The sequence below is a fragment of the Gopherus flavomarginatus genome, chromosome 6, assembly GCF_025201925.1.
Source record: "Gopherus flavomarginatus isolate rGopFla2 chromosome 6, rGopFla2.mat.asm, whole genome shotgun sequence".
In the NCBI taxonomy this organism is placed as follows: Eukaryota; Metazoa; Chordata; order Testudines; family Testudinidae; genus Gopherus; species Gopherus flavomarginatus.
The window spans coordinates 46,417,395-46,430,599 of record NC_066622.1 but is presented as its reverse complement, the minus strand read 5'-3'; the positions used below and the strand labels follow the sequence as shown (position 1 = coordinate 46,430,599).

The window sequence follows — 13,205 nt, the reverse complement described above, 5'->3', positions numbered from 1 at the left end:
GAAATGTTCTTGTTAAAAACTTAATCAAAATATATATATATGTCTGTGAAACATTTCAGTGTTGGTGAAACAGCTTACTTTGATGAAAAAACATTTTGTGAAAAATGTTCTGACCAGCTCTAGTTTTGAGGACTAAGGAGAGATTTGGAAAAGTGGAGAGAGATAAAGAAGGCCTCTTGTAGATTGTTAAGCAGTTGGTGTCATGGTAAGGGAGAATGATCTACTTGCTCTGAAGGGAAGGATCTGGGCAAGACATAGAAGAAAAGAGACCTAAAAAGTTGAAATAAATCTGATTAGCCATCTGGCATTTTCTGAGCCTATTCAGGTCCAAATGTTGAAATTTTTGAAGTTTCTCAGTCATAACTAATAGCCACCAGGTTGTTGCTTTGTGAACAAGCAGAGCCGCATATTTAGCTCAGAAATCAAATTGTCGACTGGAGTTTCAGTTCCATCATTGCCTCCATGCAACTAATGAATTTTTGAGTATTCTTGCTTATTTAGGAAGGGAGTTCAGAGACAGCCACCTTTTCAATATTTCCACACAAAAAAACATGGTTAATTTAGAGGTAAGATTGCTTAGCTGTACTTTCTCACAACAATGCAAATACTAAAATACAAGGAAATCATAATTTGAGGCAACATTCACCCCAAACACAATAATGGCTAGAGACCCCTTTTATAACTACAGACAGAAATCAAGTCTTTACACATTCATCCTGAACATACAAGCTGCAGACCCCCAGCAGACTAGACCTGAGAGTTCTCCCATAGCTCTTACAGGCCAAAATGATAGGTGAAGGTTATATAATCAGATAACAAAAAACCATCCAGGTTATTTTAATTTATAGACATAACAAAGAAGGTTTCCTTTCTTTCATGTTGCAAGAGTAAGAGGAGGATAAAGAGGGGTTAATTACCAGTACAGAAACTGGAATGCTTCGAGATGTTCTGTCCCTATGGATGCGCACGTGTCCAAGAGCTTTTAATCAGAGATTTTTCATCAGCAGTATCTGTGGGTCTCACCTGCACCCTATGCATAGTCATTGTCTGGACTGAGGGAATATAGGAAGGGGAATTAATCAATTAATGACGAGTTAATGATGGAATTATTGCTGCTAGGGATGCCATCCTGAATCTCTGCAATTTTTTTTAAAGTGTTTAGAGACCTGAGGTCCAGGCAGGAGTGCCGCCAGCTTTTTTGGCGCCCTAGGTGGCGGAAGTTCCCGTGCCCAAAATGGCGCCCCCGACAGAGGTGGTGGACGGTCCCACTCCTGAAATACCGCCGACAACCGGGGTGGCTGCCGCCCCCCAAATGTTAGTGCCCTAGGCGACCCTCTAGGTCACCTTATGGGTTGCGCCAGCCCAGGGTCCAGGTTCAGTCTCCATCTCCCTTTCCAAAAGCGATGAGGAAGAGGGAATGGGGCTGAACTGGATGGTGTAACCCGACTATAATACTTCAAGTATCCATCTGTCTGATCTGATGTATTCTGGGAGAGGTGTACATCACAGAGTAGCAATTGGGCAGGGTGGTGCACCACAGGATTCATAGTGAGGTGATTTGTGACCCTGGACAAAATAGTCAAAATGAACAAGAGACTGTACTAGCAGCATCGAGAGAGGCCTGCAAAGAAGCTTTGGTATCACGTGGTGTAAAGAGGTTAGCTGGGGCTCATCCCTCTCCGGGGCAGCAGGTAGCCACACTGCCTCACTATACATTGTTGATGTCTTGTGGGAATTAGTCCAGCAGTGGGAGTCTCCCTCGGCGGCTCTTGCAGCAACTGAAAGAAGCATAGTAAGTCCAGGCCCTAGGTCAGGGCAGGGCAACAGTGAGTCAGGTGCTCAGTCCCTCAGGTAGGGTGGAGCACTAACAGTACAAATAGTAGCAATAAGCCCAGGCCCTGGCTCAGAGTGTGGCAACAATGACTCAGAAGCTCAAGCCCTCAGGCAGGGGCTGAGCGGTAGTAACACAAACAGTAGCAATAAGCCCAGGCCCTGGGTCAGGGCAGGGCAACAATGGGGGTGTGGGGAAGTCGAGAGTGACCTGCGAGCGACGCTGCTACTGCGGGGGGGAGGGAACAAGATGGCGTCGGAGCACGAGTTGGGCAGGAAGTGGGATTGGTGTCTGGCCTACTCGGTCGTCAAGCTGGGTGCTAGTTTTGGATTAGGAATTGTTTTCTCAGTTATCTTCTTTAAAAGAAAAACACAGCCTATTGCATTTGGGTCAGGGATGGGATTAGGAATGGCTTATTCCAATTGTCAGCATGATTTCCAGTCTCCCTATCTTCTCCATGGCAAATTTGTAAAAGAACAGTGACTAATGACTTAAGAACATCCCAGTGGGACGAAAGGAGAAATTATGGTTATTCCTCATGGTTATTCCTGAAGTGCCCCTGGAGTAAGCCAACGTTCTTCTGAAACACTTATCGGTTGCTCTTTATACTCCAACAGGCTGTTTATGTACATGAAACAAAGTTTTGCATCTTGTTTTGTATTTTCTCTCTGGAAAGGGCCAGGAGGAACTCTTCTGAGAAATAAATAAAACAAAAGTGGATCCCTCCCCCTCCAAAAAAAACAAAAACAAAACAAAACAAACAAACAAAAAACAATGAGTCAGGAGCTCAGGCAGGGCTGAGCAGTAGCAATGTGAACAGTAGCAATGAGCCCAGGCCTTCAAAGGACCTGGGAAAGGGGAAGACGAGTTGGGTAGCAGGGGGGATGCAGGCCTTCCCACTCCACTGCGTCCCAGCCTGGGGCCCTAGCAGTGGCAGAAGACCTGCTGCTGGGTCAGTGGGGATCCTGGCTGCAACACACTGACATGGGTTCTGGCAGTGTTGCTGGAGAATATGGTCCCAGTGCCTGCTTTTCTTGATAAGTCCTCTTCTGTGAGAGCATTCTATAAAATTAGTCAGCATAAGAAGCTCAAGGGTTCCAGAAAGCCCATTGTGGAGGTGTATAAGGAAAGCAGAAGGGACTGTAAGGATTCTCCTGCCAAGGTTGGCAGGTTGGAAGTTGGCTCGTTCCAGGGGTCTTGTCCTTACAGTACACTGCTGGAGAGGGAGGCTGGAATGGAAATGTAGTGGAATCCTGGACAGAAATGTCTGAGTACAAGGAGGTGTTGCCTCCCTGTATCTAACGGAGGAGCTAGGAGTTGTTGGTACTGTTGGTTATGTCTGTACTGGTGGTTGTGTTGATACTGGATTCTGAGTTGGAACCAGTGGCTGACTTTTAGTGTGGAGGTGCACAGAAGCTGGGCAGTATGTCAGGATAGGTGGGTACATTGGTACTGGTAGGAAATCCCTGTGTACCTTTCAGTACAGAGGATTCAGGCTGTGACTCGGAGAGCCTCGTGATAGAGGAAACTGGTTGGTATCAGCAATTCTGGACACTGCTCCTCAGGCTGAGGTGAATTGAGTGGTACTGGAGACAGTATGGATGGGTGGTCCATATGTTCCTTATGCACAAAACCTGAGGAGGGTGCCTGGATTGGGGTCAGTGGCAGTTTTTTCAAATCTTCAGGTTGGAGGGCTCCAAGGGTACCAACAATCGTGCTGAACAATTATCCTAAGACTTCTCAGTATGTGCACTGGAAGTCTTGTTCATGAGTACCGACACCTTGATACCAGAGGAGGTAGAAGCCTAGTTGTACCCATCCTGCCTTCTCAATCCCTGGCCTTTGGGGTGACTTTCCCCTTCTTTTATATGCCACATATGGGGGTAGTGATGTCTGTTCTTTTTAGAGGGCTTTGAACTCTCTGAAGCTACCCTTTCTCTGCTCACCGGAGCCAAAGTCATCATCAGAATGCTCTGAGAGGTTGATGCAAATGTATGCACAGGGAGTTGGACCCTGAAGTGATGGTGGCTCTCAAGGACTGCTCCATAAGAAGTAACTTTAGTCTGTCCTCCCTCAGCTTCCTGGATCTGCTCCTGAAACCAGAGCAGGCCTTACACTTTGTAGGATGTGGGGCTCTCTGAGGCAGCCGGAATGCCTGTTGCCAAGGGGAAGGACCGATGGCAGGTCTGGCAGGGTTTAAAATCCAGGTTTTGGGGCATAGCCCAAGGAGGAAGGCTGCAGACAAAGGAGGTCAAAGGGCAGAGGCCCTTGCTGTGAAAAACAAGGGTGGAGGAACCTCCAAAAGCACAGCTTGTACCAAGAAGAAACAAAAATAATAAAATAATAAAATAAATGGTCGGCTAGGTATGCTAAGCTAGCAGACACCACAATGCTCCCTCTCTAGCTACAGGTGGTTGAAAAGGAACTGGAGCTGCAGTGGGTCCGCTCCTCACTAATATACCATTGGTCCAGAGCACGAGGATGTGTAGGGAGCAGGCAGAGATGTGGACACTGCTGGTGAAAAATCTCTGATCAAAAGTGCCTGGATGTGTGTCTGCCTAAAGTGGAGCCCCTTTGGGACAATAACTCCAAGGAGAAGCTGTGGTTGGCAAGGATAATATGGATTTACTGTGTGTTTCTGGAGTTTAGGATTTTTGAATTACAGTGTTTTAAATTCCCAGCTTTCATACATTTATTTTCTTAAACTTGTCTAAATTCTCTTTCAAATGTATTAAATAACTGCAACATTCTAATGTTGTTATAGATTAATGTGTAATGTTCAACATTATCTCAATCTTTAACTTTTTTTGGTCGAGGAATAAAGCAAAAACATGACTTTTCCTTATCTACACACTGAAAAAATATATATACAAAACCCTGAGCCCCCTAAAAAATACCAGGTACATAACATCTCAGATAACAGTCATATTATCTGGACTTTAAAAATTGACAGCAGAGAGTCAATCACAGGAAGGCCTCTTCTGGTTTGCTCCTTTGTTATCATAAAAAATAATTTTTCCATTAGTAAGAGTGACCATTAGTTGACTCAGTACCTTAACAATTTCCTCGCCATTGACATGCCTCAGTCTTCCTAGGATATCCATTACACGGTCTGGGTAAGCCTTCCATTTTAAGAGGGCAAGCAAGTCAACTGTAAAATGACACAAGAAAGGAACATGCACTCTGATATACTATAAAGCACAAGGACACCGAAGAATGTCTAGTACAGGCAGTACATAGCTGGGATACCAAAGTTCAGAATCAGTATGACAACTATCGAGGCCCAGACTGGCCATTAAAAGAAAGAAAGAAATGTTTCAGTTTCCACTGCACGTTCAGATCTTGTCTGTGGTCTCTCTCCTGCTTTTCATGCAATATGATGGAAGACTGAAACACGGTATAAGTTTAAGTGAAGCCTCTAAAACAGTTAACAACAGTTCAAGAATCCTTCCCATAACAAAAGCTTGTGGGTTAGAAACACACACAGAACCACTCAAAATTTATAAACAAGTAAGGCAGGAAGAAACCCACCCCCAAAATGTGATAGAGATTGAAGAGACAATACTTGTTCCATGAATTACTCCTCACCTCAAAAAGAAAACCTAAGGAGTAAACCTAGAAACATATCTTACATTATTGCGAAAGAAATGAAAGGTGTTTAAAATGTAAAGGTTGTATTTTGTCTTGATGTTGCACTGTGGGCAGCCACATATCACCCTCTGGTGTCTCTGAGGACTTGAAGTAAGAAACATCAAGCCTTGATCACAGAAACCTTCAGTACAAAGCCCAACAGAGTTAATTTAGAATTGAGTAAACAAGTTAACTTTGAATTTATTATTCTCATGAGTTTAATCAGAATTAACAATGTTTTATCCTAGCCTTTGTGCCTCTATTTACAGAATATACCTACTATCTCGGTTACAAGTTAGTATGCTCATTTCCTTAAAAAAACCCTTTCTCTACTCATTCCAGTAGCACTGGAGCTTAGTAAATATAAGCACAGCTAATATTAACCCATAGAAAAAAGGAACATTATAGTGAAAAAAAAGAACATGTTTCAATGGCCTTGTTTTCAGAAGGGACAGTTATGGTACCGTTTTGGGTGAGTTTGGTGGAGGAGAGTTGGGTGGAGATCGAGAAGGTCTCTTTGGTACTACGCTGGAAAATGAGGCTCGAAGGGATGTTAGGGCAGCCGTTGTAGTCCTCTTTGCAGCAGGGCAGCCCCAGGTACAGAGCATGATTATTAAATGTGCTGTTCTCATCACACTGCAGATACAGAAAGGAAACTAAATTTTACCCAGCTGATTTACTTTATTCCACACATTCATTACCTGCTAGCCTGAATTATTATTTGTATTATCATAGCATCTAGGATACCTAGTCATAAATCAGAATGCCATTGTACAATCCTCTGAGTGCACAGAAAATCTATACACAGAAGCCTATGCTTGCCATCCTCAGGTACAGTACATTAAGTCACTTGTGCTTAAGAAAATGTGGTCTCCCACTCACAGATCCCTTCACAACTTGTAAGGATCTTCCAGATGTAATGCATCTGTTTGAGAGCTATATATATACACACTGAAGGAAAAAACTAGGGTAACCTTGTAAGGACAAAATTACTCTGCTAGGGTATTGCCGAGCAGGATTATGGTGTCTCACATTACTAGTCTTGTCCATAACAGCATGTTTTCAGAGCATAAAAGCGTATAGTAATAACATACCCTCATAGCATTCTTGGGTGGTTATGAATACTAGTGAGACTGAATTTAAAACCAGAGAGGAGTAACAAAGGTCATTATAATTTGAGGAGGAAACCTGTAAAAAGGACACTCATCTATACCGAATCCTATAAATTGGGATCTGTTATAAATAGGTTCAGAATCCTATCACTATTTCCTCATGTAATGAAAAACAGCATTATCAGAAATGCAATGACATTTACTCAAATGTATCTACACTGAAGTAGGGATAAATGGGTGGCAGGTCTGCAGTGCAGTATTAGAAGAGTTGTGAGCTATGGTACCTTATAAACATAAAGCTCATGGATATCATCCGATAGGGTAGTGCCATCATCCCTCATCAGAGGAGTGAATGCAAAGCCAAAAAGCTTTTTTTCTCCTTTGTCTTTAGCTGCAACAGGAAATAAAGAACACCGAGAAACATTTCTGCATATGCTGCAAGTGTGTGTGTGTGCATTTTCCCCCCTCACTCTCTACACTACACACTCACTCCTTAGCCTCTCTGTATTTCTAACAACCAATGCATGAAGCCACATCAGGATTAATTTTTCTATCTAATCTATCTATCTATCTATCTATCGATAGACACACGCACTCTACTAGGTTGCAGTTTATGCTATTGACCACAAAATTAGTCTCTACAAATGTAAAACAGACAAGCCTTTATCAAGATTGTGTTGACCAGAGTAAATCATATGCACAACTTGAAAAAACAATATGTCAAAGAACACAGTAGGAAAACAATATGGGAGTCTCTTGTACTGAACAGCATGTTCTAATTTAGACTCCTTTTTTATATTCTCTAACAACTCTTGATAGCACCAGAATCCTTAACACTGTACTTATTATACTTTAAGATTCCCTCTTCCAGTGACATAGCATTTTAATCTTCTACTTGTAATGGAAAGAAATCAACATTTTTAGATTTGTTTTGGACAAAGGATCATGTTGCACTCACTGGAGCAATGCCTGAACTCAAAGCGAAGGTGAGACCCACGGAACCTGTCAATGGGGATGGGCAGCTTGATAATTTCCCCCCAACGAGGGCTGTTACTGTGGTAGAGGACAAAAGAGTGGTATGCACTTCTGTTTGGCTCTCCTGAGCCTAAACTGATACAGTCCTAGAACAAAACAAAAAAGAAAGAATAAAAGACATCACACTGCTACACAAGTCATTTTATTACATTGTGTGAGCCTCATGCTGAGGTTTCTGAAATCTAGTGTGTTTTTTTCTCTGTATAATTCATACCCTTCTGCAAACACAAGGACAGAGATAGAAGGAGAATCCTGGATGCAAAGGAATCTGAAGTTTTTTGAAGGGAGATTTTTAGACTGTGCTTTGGATCAGAGGTACAACTCTGGGACCTGTGTCTCAAGTGGCATTCAAACAGGATTTCTTTGCTTTCCGTTTTCCTCAGATTATTATTTAGTTTGACCGTTGTATCAAGTAAGTACAGGATATATATTAACAAAGAGACCAGAAGGAAAAAATGAGTAGTAACAGATAATTACTCACTTGTAATTAGGCTTCTCTGAAAACATTATTTAGCTAGATTCCTACTTTTGGGTCTCAGCTCACTAATGTGATTCAGGGAAGAACTCTCTGAGTTCTCAAATTTTTTGGGCTCTTTGAAGCACTGGCCATATAATCTAATTCTGAGATCAAATGCCAGTGCCCCAGTGCCCTTAGAGAGAACATTTTATTTCATGTCACTGAGTAATGGCAAGCAAAGAACATTCAGGTTAATAATTACCACCTAACGATACCAGAGTGGATTCCCACTCTTGGAGACTGAAAAACTCCAGGGTAGTCTTGACAAATCTATACATTCTCAACCCATGGAGGAACAAAAACTGTACAGATCAATTTAATTTAGGAGTATCATGGAAACTTCCTGAATCTTCCATTCACAACAGGAGGTAGGACAGTTGGGAGAAATAGTGAGCAGGTGGCAAACAGCTGGGGAAAGGGCCGCATGTTCCCAAGGAGGAGACATTTCAGGGTTTGCATTGAAATACGGATATACAAAAAGGTAAAGCATAAGTGCATGCACTGGGCTGGACACTTGCAAAGCAACCTGGAAGATCTGACTACACCATACATCTTAAAACAAAGCAGAAAAAGGACAGCTGAAAGAATCTGCAAGGTATAACTTCCAAGAAAATTTGATTTTGTTTATGTTACCCCCATTCCCCCCGCAGGAAAATAGTAACCCAGTATTTGGACTATTGATTTTTTGTTTTTTGGGTGGGGTAGGTTCCTCTCTTTTAATGTTTTGAACTTCTCTATCAATTTGAAATATGTATATGGAAGGAACAGAACAGAATGACTTCCAAACAGAACAGGTGCAGAAAATGGCAACTAGGATGATCCAAGGAATGGAAAACCCACCTTATGAGAGGAGACTCGAAGAGCTTGGCTTATTTAGATTAACCAAAAGAAGGCTAAGGGGAGATATGATTGCTCTCTATAAATACATCAGAGGGATAAATATCAGGGAGGGAGAGAAGGTATTTAAGTTAAGCCCCAACATGGACACAAGAACAAATGGATATAAACTGGCCATCAACAAGTTTAGGCTTGAAATTAGATAAAGGTTTCTAACCATCAGAGGAGTGAAGTTCTGGAACAGCCGTCCCAGGGGAGCAGTGGGGGCAAAAAACTACACTGGCTTCAAGACTGAGCATGATAAGTTTATGGAGGGGTGGTATGATGAGACTGACAATAACGGCATGAAGCCGATCTGTGACTGTTAGCAGCAAATATCTCCAGTGGCTGAGGATGGGACACTAGATGGGGAGGGCTTTGAGGTACTACAGAGAATTTGTTCCCAGGTGTCTGGCTAGTGGTTCTTGCCCACATGCTCAGGGTCTAAAACTGATCACCATATTTGGGGTCGGGTAGGATTTTTCCCCCCGGGTCAGACTGGTAGAGACTCTGGGAGCTTTTTTTGCCTTCCTCTATAGCATGGGGCATGATTTGAGGACTTCTGTAACAGCCTGAGGTTAGGAGTCTGTTACAGGAGTGAGTGGGTGAGGTTCTGTGGCCTGCAATGTGTAGGAGGTGACTAGAGGATAATGATGGTCTTTTCTGACCTTAAAGTCTACAAGATTATAATGTAACAGAATACTCTGGGGGCACTAGGACCCAAGTGCCCTCTCTCCCCAGGGAAAACGGCAGAGAGTAACCAGCCAGAAGGAACAAAAGCAGCCAAAGCAGGGAACACTGGATATTCAGACAACTTTCTAAAACTTTGACTGGATTTTCTGTGCCCTATGCTGACTGGAGGTTTGCTTCAAGGAGAACCCCACATAGATACAAAATTTGTATCTGCATTAGATCCACGATCTGCAAAAATGGTCCATGGATACAAGGTGGATATCTGTAGAGTTGCAGGGCTCTAGTTCCAACCCTCTCCCTCCTTCGCAGTCTCTTCACCTTACCCCCTCCCTTCCCTATTAGCCTCACACTCATTCCCTACCCTTTATATGTAGCTTATCTCCTTCTAAGTAACCCCACAATAAATAAATATAATCATGTAACTAATATGACATTGGCTGCCATTACATTGTTCACACTGCTTGTGTATTATACCCTCTTCCCCAGCCCTGTGTCAATCTTGTCTATTTAGACTGTAGACTCTTTGGGACAGGGACTCTCTACTACTGTGTATTTTTACAGTGCCTAGAACAATGGGGCTGGCTCTTAGGCACTACAATAATATATACAGTATAATCTCTTTAAATATTGCTAGAAGCTAGGATATAACAGATAAACTGATCAGCACTATAAGGAATTTATATCATGGAATTAGATATGCAGTAAGATTGGATACAGGCCTGGGTGAATGGTTCAATACTGTGACCGGAGTTAGACAAGGGCGTGTGTTATCATCAATCCTCTTTGCATTGGCGATAGATTGGGTGATGAAGCAGGCAATAGAAGGCATCATGGACGGTGTAAAATTGGTTAACAGAGACTAGTTACACAACCTTAACTTTGCTGACAACATTGCTTTACTGAGGCCAGGTCTACACTACCGGCTAAATCAGCACTGCTGTGATCCCTGCAGCGGGGTGGATTTAGCAGGTCTGATGAAGACACGCTAAATCGACGGGGAAAGCACTCTCCGATTGATTTGTCTACTCCACCTCTCCACCAAGAAGCATAAGGGAAGTCGGTGGGAGAGCGTCTCCCATCGACACAGCGCAGTGTAGACACTGCGGTAAGTGGATTTAGCTACATTGTCTTCAGTTATGTAACTGAAGTAGTGTAACTTAGTTCAATTTACTGCCATAGTGTAGACCAGCCCTAAGTATGACGTGGAATGGAATGACTGTCCTTACATCAGAGGTAGACCAGGAAGCAGCAAAATTTGGACTGAAAATAAATGCAGAGAAAAAATAATATTATGAAAACAGAAAACTGGACAACAGATACAAAGGTGTACATGGATGGAAAAGAAATTGAACAGCTAGAAATGTTCTATTACCTGGGTGTGTGTGATGTCATTCAAAGGTGGCTGTGATAAACATATTCGCACAAGATTAGGAAAAGCAAACACCACTTTTGGAAGGATGACCAAATTTGGTCAAACAGATCTTCACACCAAATGATAGGTCAGATTATACCATGTGATTGTACTGAGCATGTTTCTGTACAGAGCAGAGACATGGCCAATGACTGTGGCTAACAAAAAGAGATTGGAGGCTTCCCATCAAAGATGGTGAAGGAAAATACTGAATATTTCACGGAAAGACAAAATTACAAATATAAGAGTAAGGGAGCTGAGAGAGCAGGACATGTTATAAAATATCATCAAAGAAAGACGAGTCAGCTGCCTGGGATATATATACCATAGGGAAGACGAGACATGCTAAGCAAGTATTGAAATAGGTATCTGAGAAAGGAAAGAGAAAGCAAGAAAGGTCAAGGAAGAAATGACAGAAGACAGTGCCAGAGGACACTGAATGATCTGGCATCAGCTGGGATGAAGTACCACAACAACTAGTGAGTGACCATAATCAGTGGAGGAACTGGACTTTCCAATTTGTCAGCAGCTCAGGAGGAACTAAGATTAAAGGTGAGGTTTCTCTCTTTCTGCATGTCCCCTCACCCATACAGCAGATTTTTGTATATCAGTGTTTCCCAAACTTGGGACACTGCTTGTGTAGGGAAAGCCCCTGGCAGGCCGGGCTGGTTTGTTTACCTGCCCCGTCCGCAGGTTTGGCCAATCACGGGTCCCACCAGCCACGGTTCTCTGCTCCAGGCCAATGGGAGCTGCTGGAAGCAGCGCGGGGATGTGCTGGTCACTGCTTCCAGCAGCTCCCATTGGCCTGGAGCAGTGAACCTCAGCCAGTGGGAGCCGCAATCAGCCGAAAAGACGGTTACTCACCTTTGTAACTGTTGTTCTTCGAGATGTGTTGCTCATATCCATTCCAGTTAGGTGTGCGTGCCGTGCGTGCACATTCGTCGGAAGATTTTTACCCTAGCACCTACGGCGGGCCGACAGGTCGCCCCCTAGAGTGGCGCCGCTATGGCGCCTAATATATACCCCTGCCGGCTCGTCCGCTCCTCAGTTCCTTCTTGCCGGCTACTCCGACAGTGGGGAAGGAGGGCAGGTGTGGAATGTATATGAGCAACACTTCTTGAAGAACAACAGTTACAAAGGTGAGTAACCGTCTTTTCTTCTTCGAGTGATTACTCATACCCATTCCAGTTAGGTGAATTCCAAGCCTTACCTAGGCGGTGGGGTCGGAGTGAGAAGTCGCGGCGTGGAGCACGGCGGAGCCAAAGGCCGCGTCATCGCTGGACTGCTGGACCAGGGCATAATGGGAAGTGAAAGTATGAATGGAGGACTAGGTCGCTGCCCTACAGATCTCCTGGATGGGCACGTGGGAGAGGAAAGCCATCGATGAGGCTTGAGCCCTGGTAGAGTGCGCAGTCACGTGGCCCGGAGGGGTATGAGCCAAGTCATAACAGGCTCGGATACAGGACGTCACCCACGAGGAGATTCTTTGAGATGAGACGGGCAACCCTTTGACACGTTCCGCTACTGCCACAAAGAGTTGGGGGGATTTGCGGAACGGCTTGGTTCTCTCTATATAAAAGGCGCGCGCCCTACGGACGTCCAGTGAGTGAAGCTGCTGCTCCCTGCGGGACGAATGGGGTTTCGGGAAAAAGACGGAGAAAGATCTCCTGGTTGACGTGAAAGGCCGAGACCACCTTGGGGAGAAAGGCTGGGTGCGGTCTCAGCTGCACCTTGTCCCTGTGGAACACAGTATAGGGGGGATCTACCGTGAGGGGCCGGAGTTCCAACACCCGTCTCGCGGAGGTGATGGCCACCAGGAAGGCGGTCTTCCAGGAGAGGTAGAGAAGGGAGCAAGTTGCCAAAGGCTCAAAGGGAGGGGACATGAGCCGGGCCAGAACCAGGTTCAGGACCCAGGTGGGGGCGGGGCGGCGAATCTGTGGGTAAAGACGCTCCAGACCTTTAAGGAACCTAGTCACCATCGGGTGAGAAAACACCGAGCGGCCATCCCTTCCTGGGTGGAAGGTGGAAATGGCCGCCAAGTGAACCCTTAGAGATGACACCGCCAGGCCCTGTTGTTTGAGGGACCAGAGGTAGTCAAGG

The 13,205-nt window shown here is 44.3% G+C and overlaps 1 protein-coding gene across 8 annotated transcripts in view; it reads right to left on the bottom strand.

The window, feature by feature from the left end:
• DOCK3 (dedicator of cytokinesis 3) overlaps nucleotides 1-13,205 on the bottom strand; it is a 603,350-nt gene that overhangs the window by 148,682 nt on the left and 441,463 nt on the right. For all 8 annotated transcript variants that reach the window (XM_050957666.1, XM_050957672.1, XM_050957667.1 and 5 more), the window contains exons 16-19: nucleotides 7,532-7,694; nucleotides 6,858-6,964; nucleotides 5,926-6,097; nucleotides 4,885-4,982 (exon numbers count right to left, since the gene is read on the bottom strand). In XM_050957666.1, coding sequence (XP_050813623.1) covers nucleotides 4,885-4,982; nucleotides 5,926-6,097; nucleotides 6,858-6,964; nucleotides 7,532-7,694 — 540 coding nt within the window. The remainder of the gene's footprint in view (nucleotides 1-4,884; nucleotides 4,983-5,925; nucleotides 6,098-6,857; nucleotides 6,965-7,531; nucleotides 7,695-13,205) is intronic.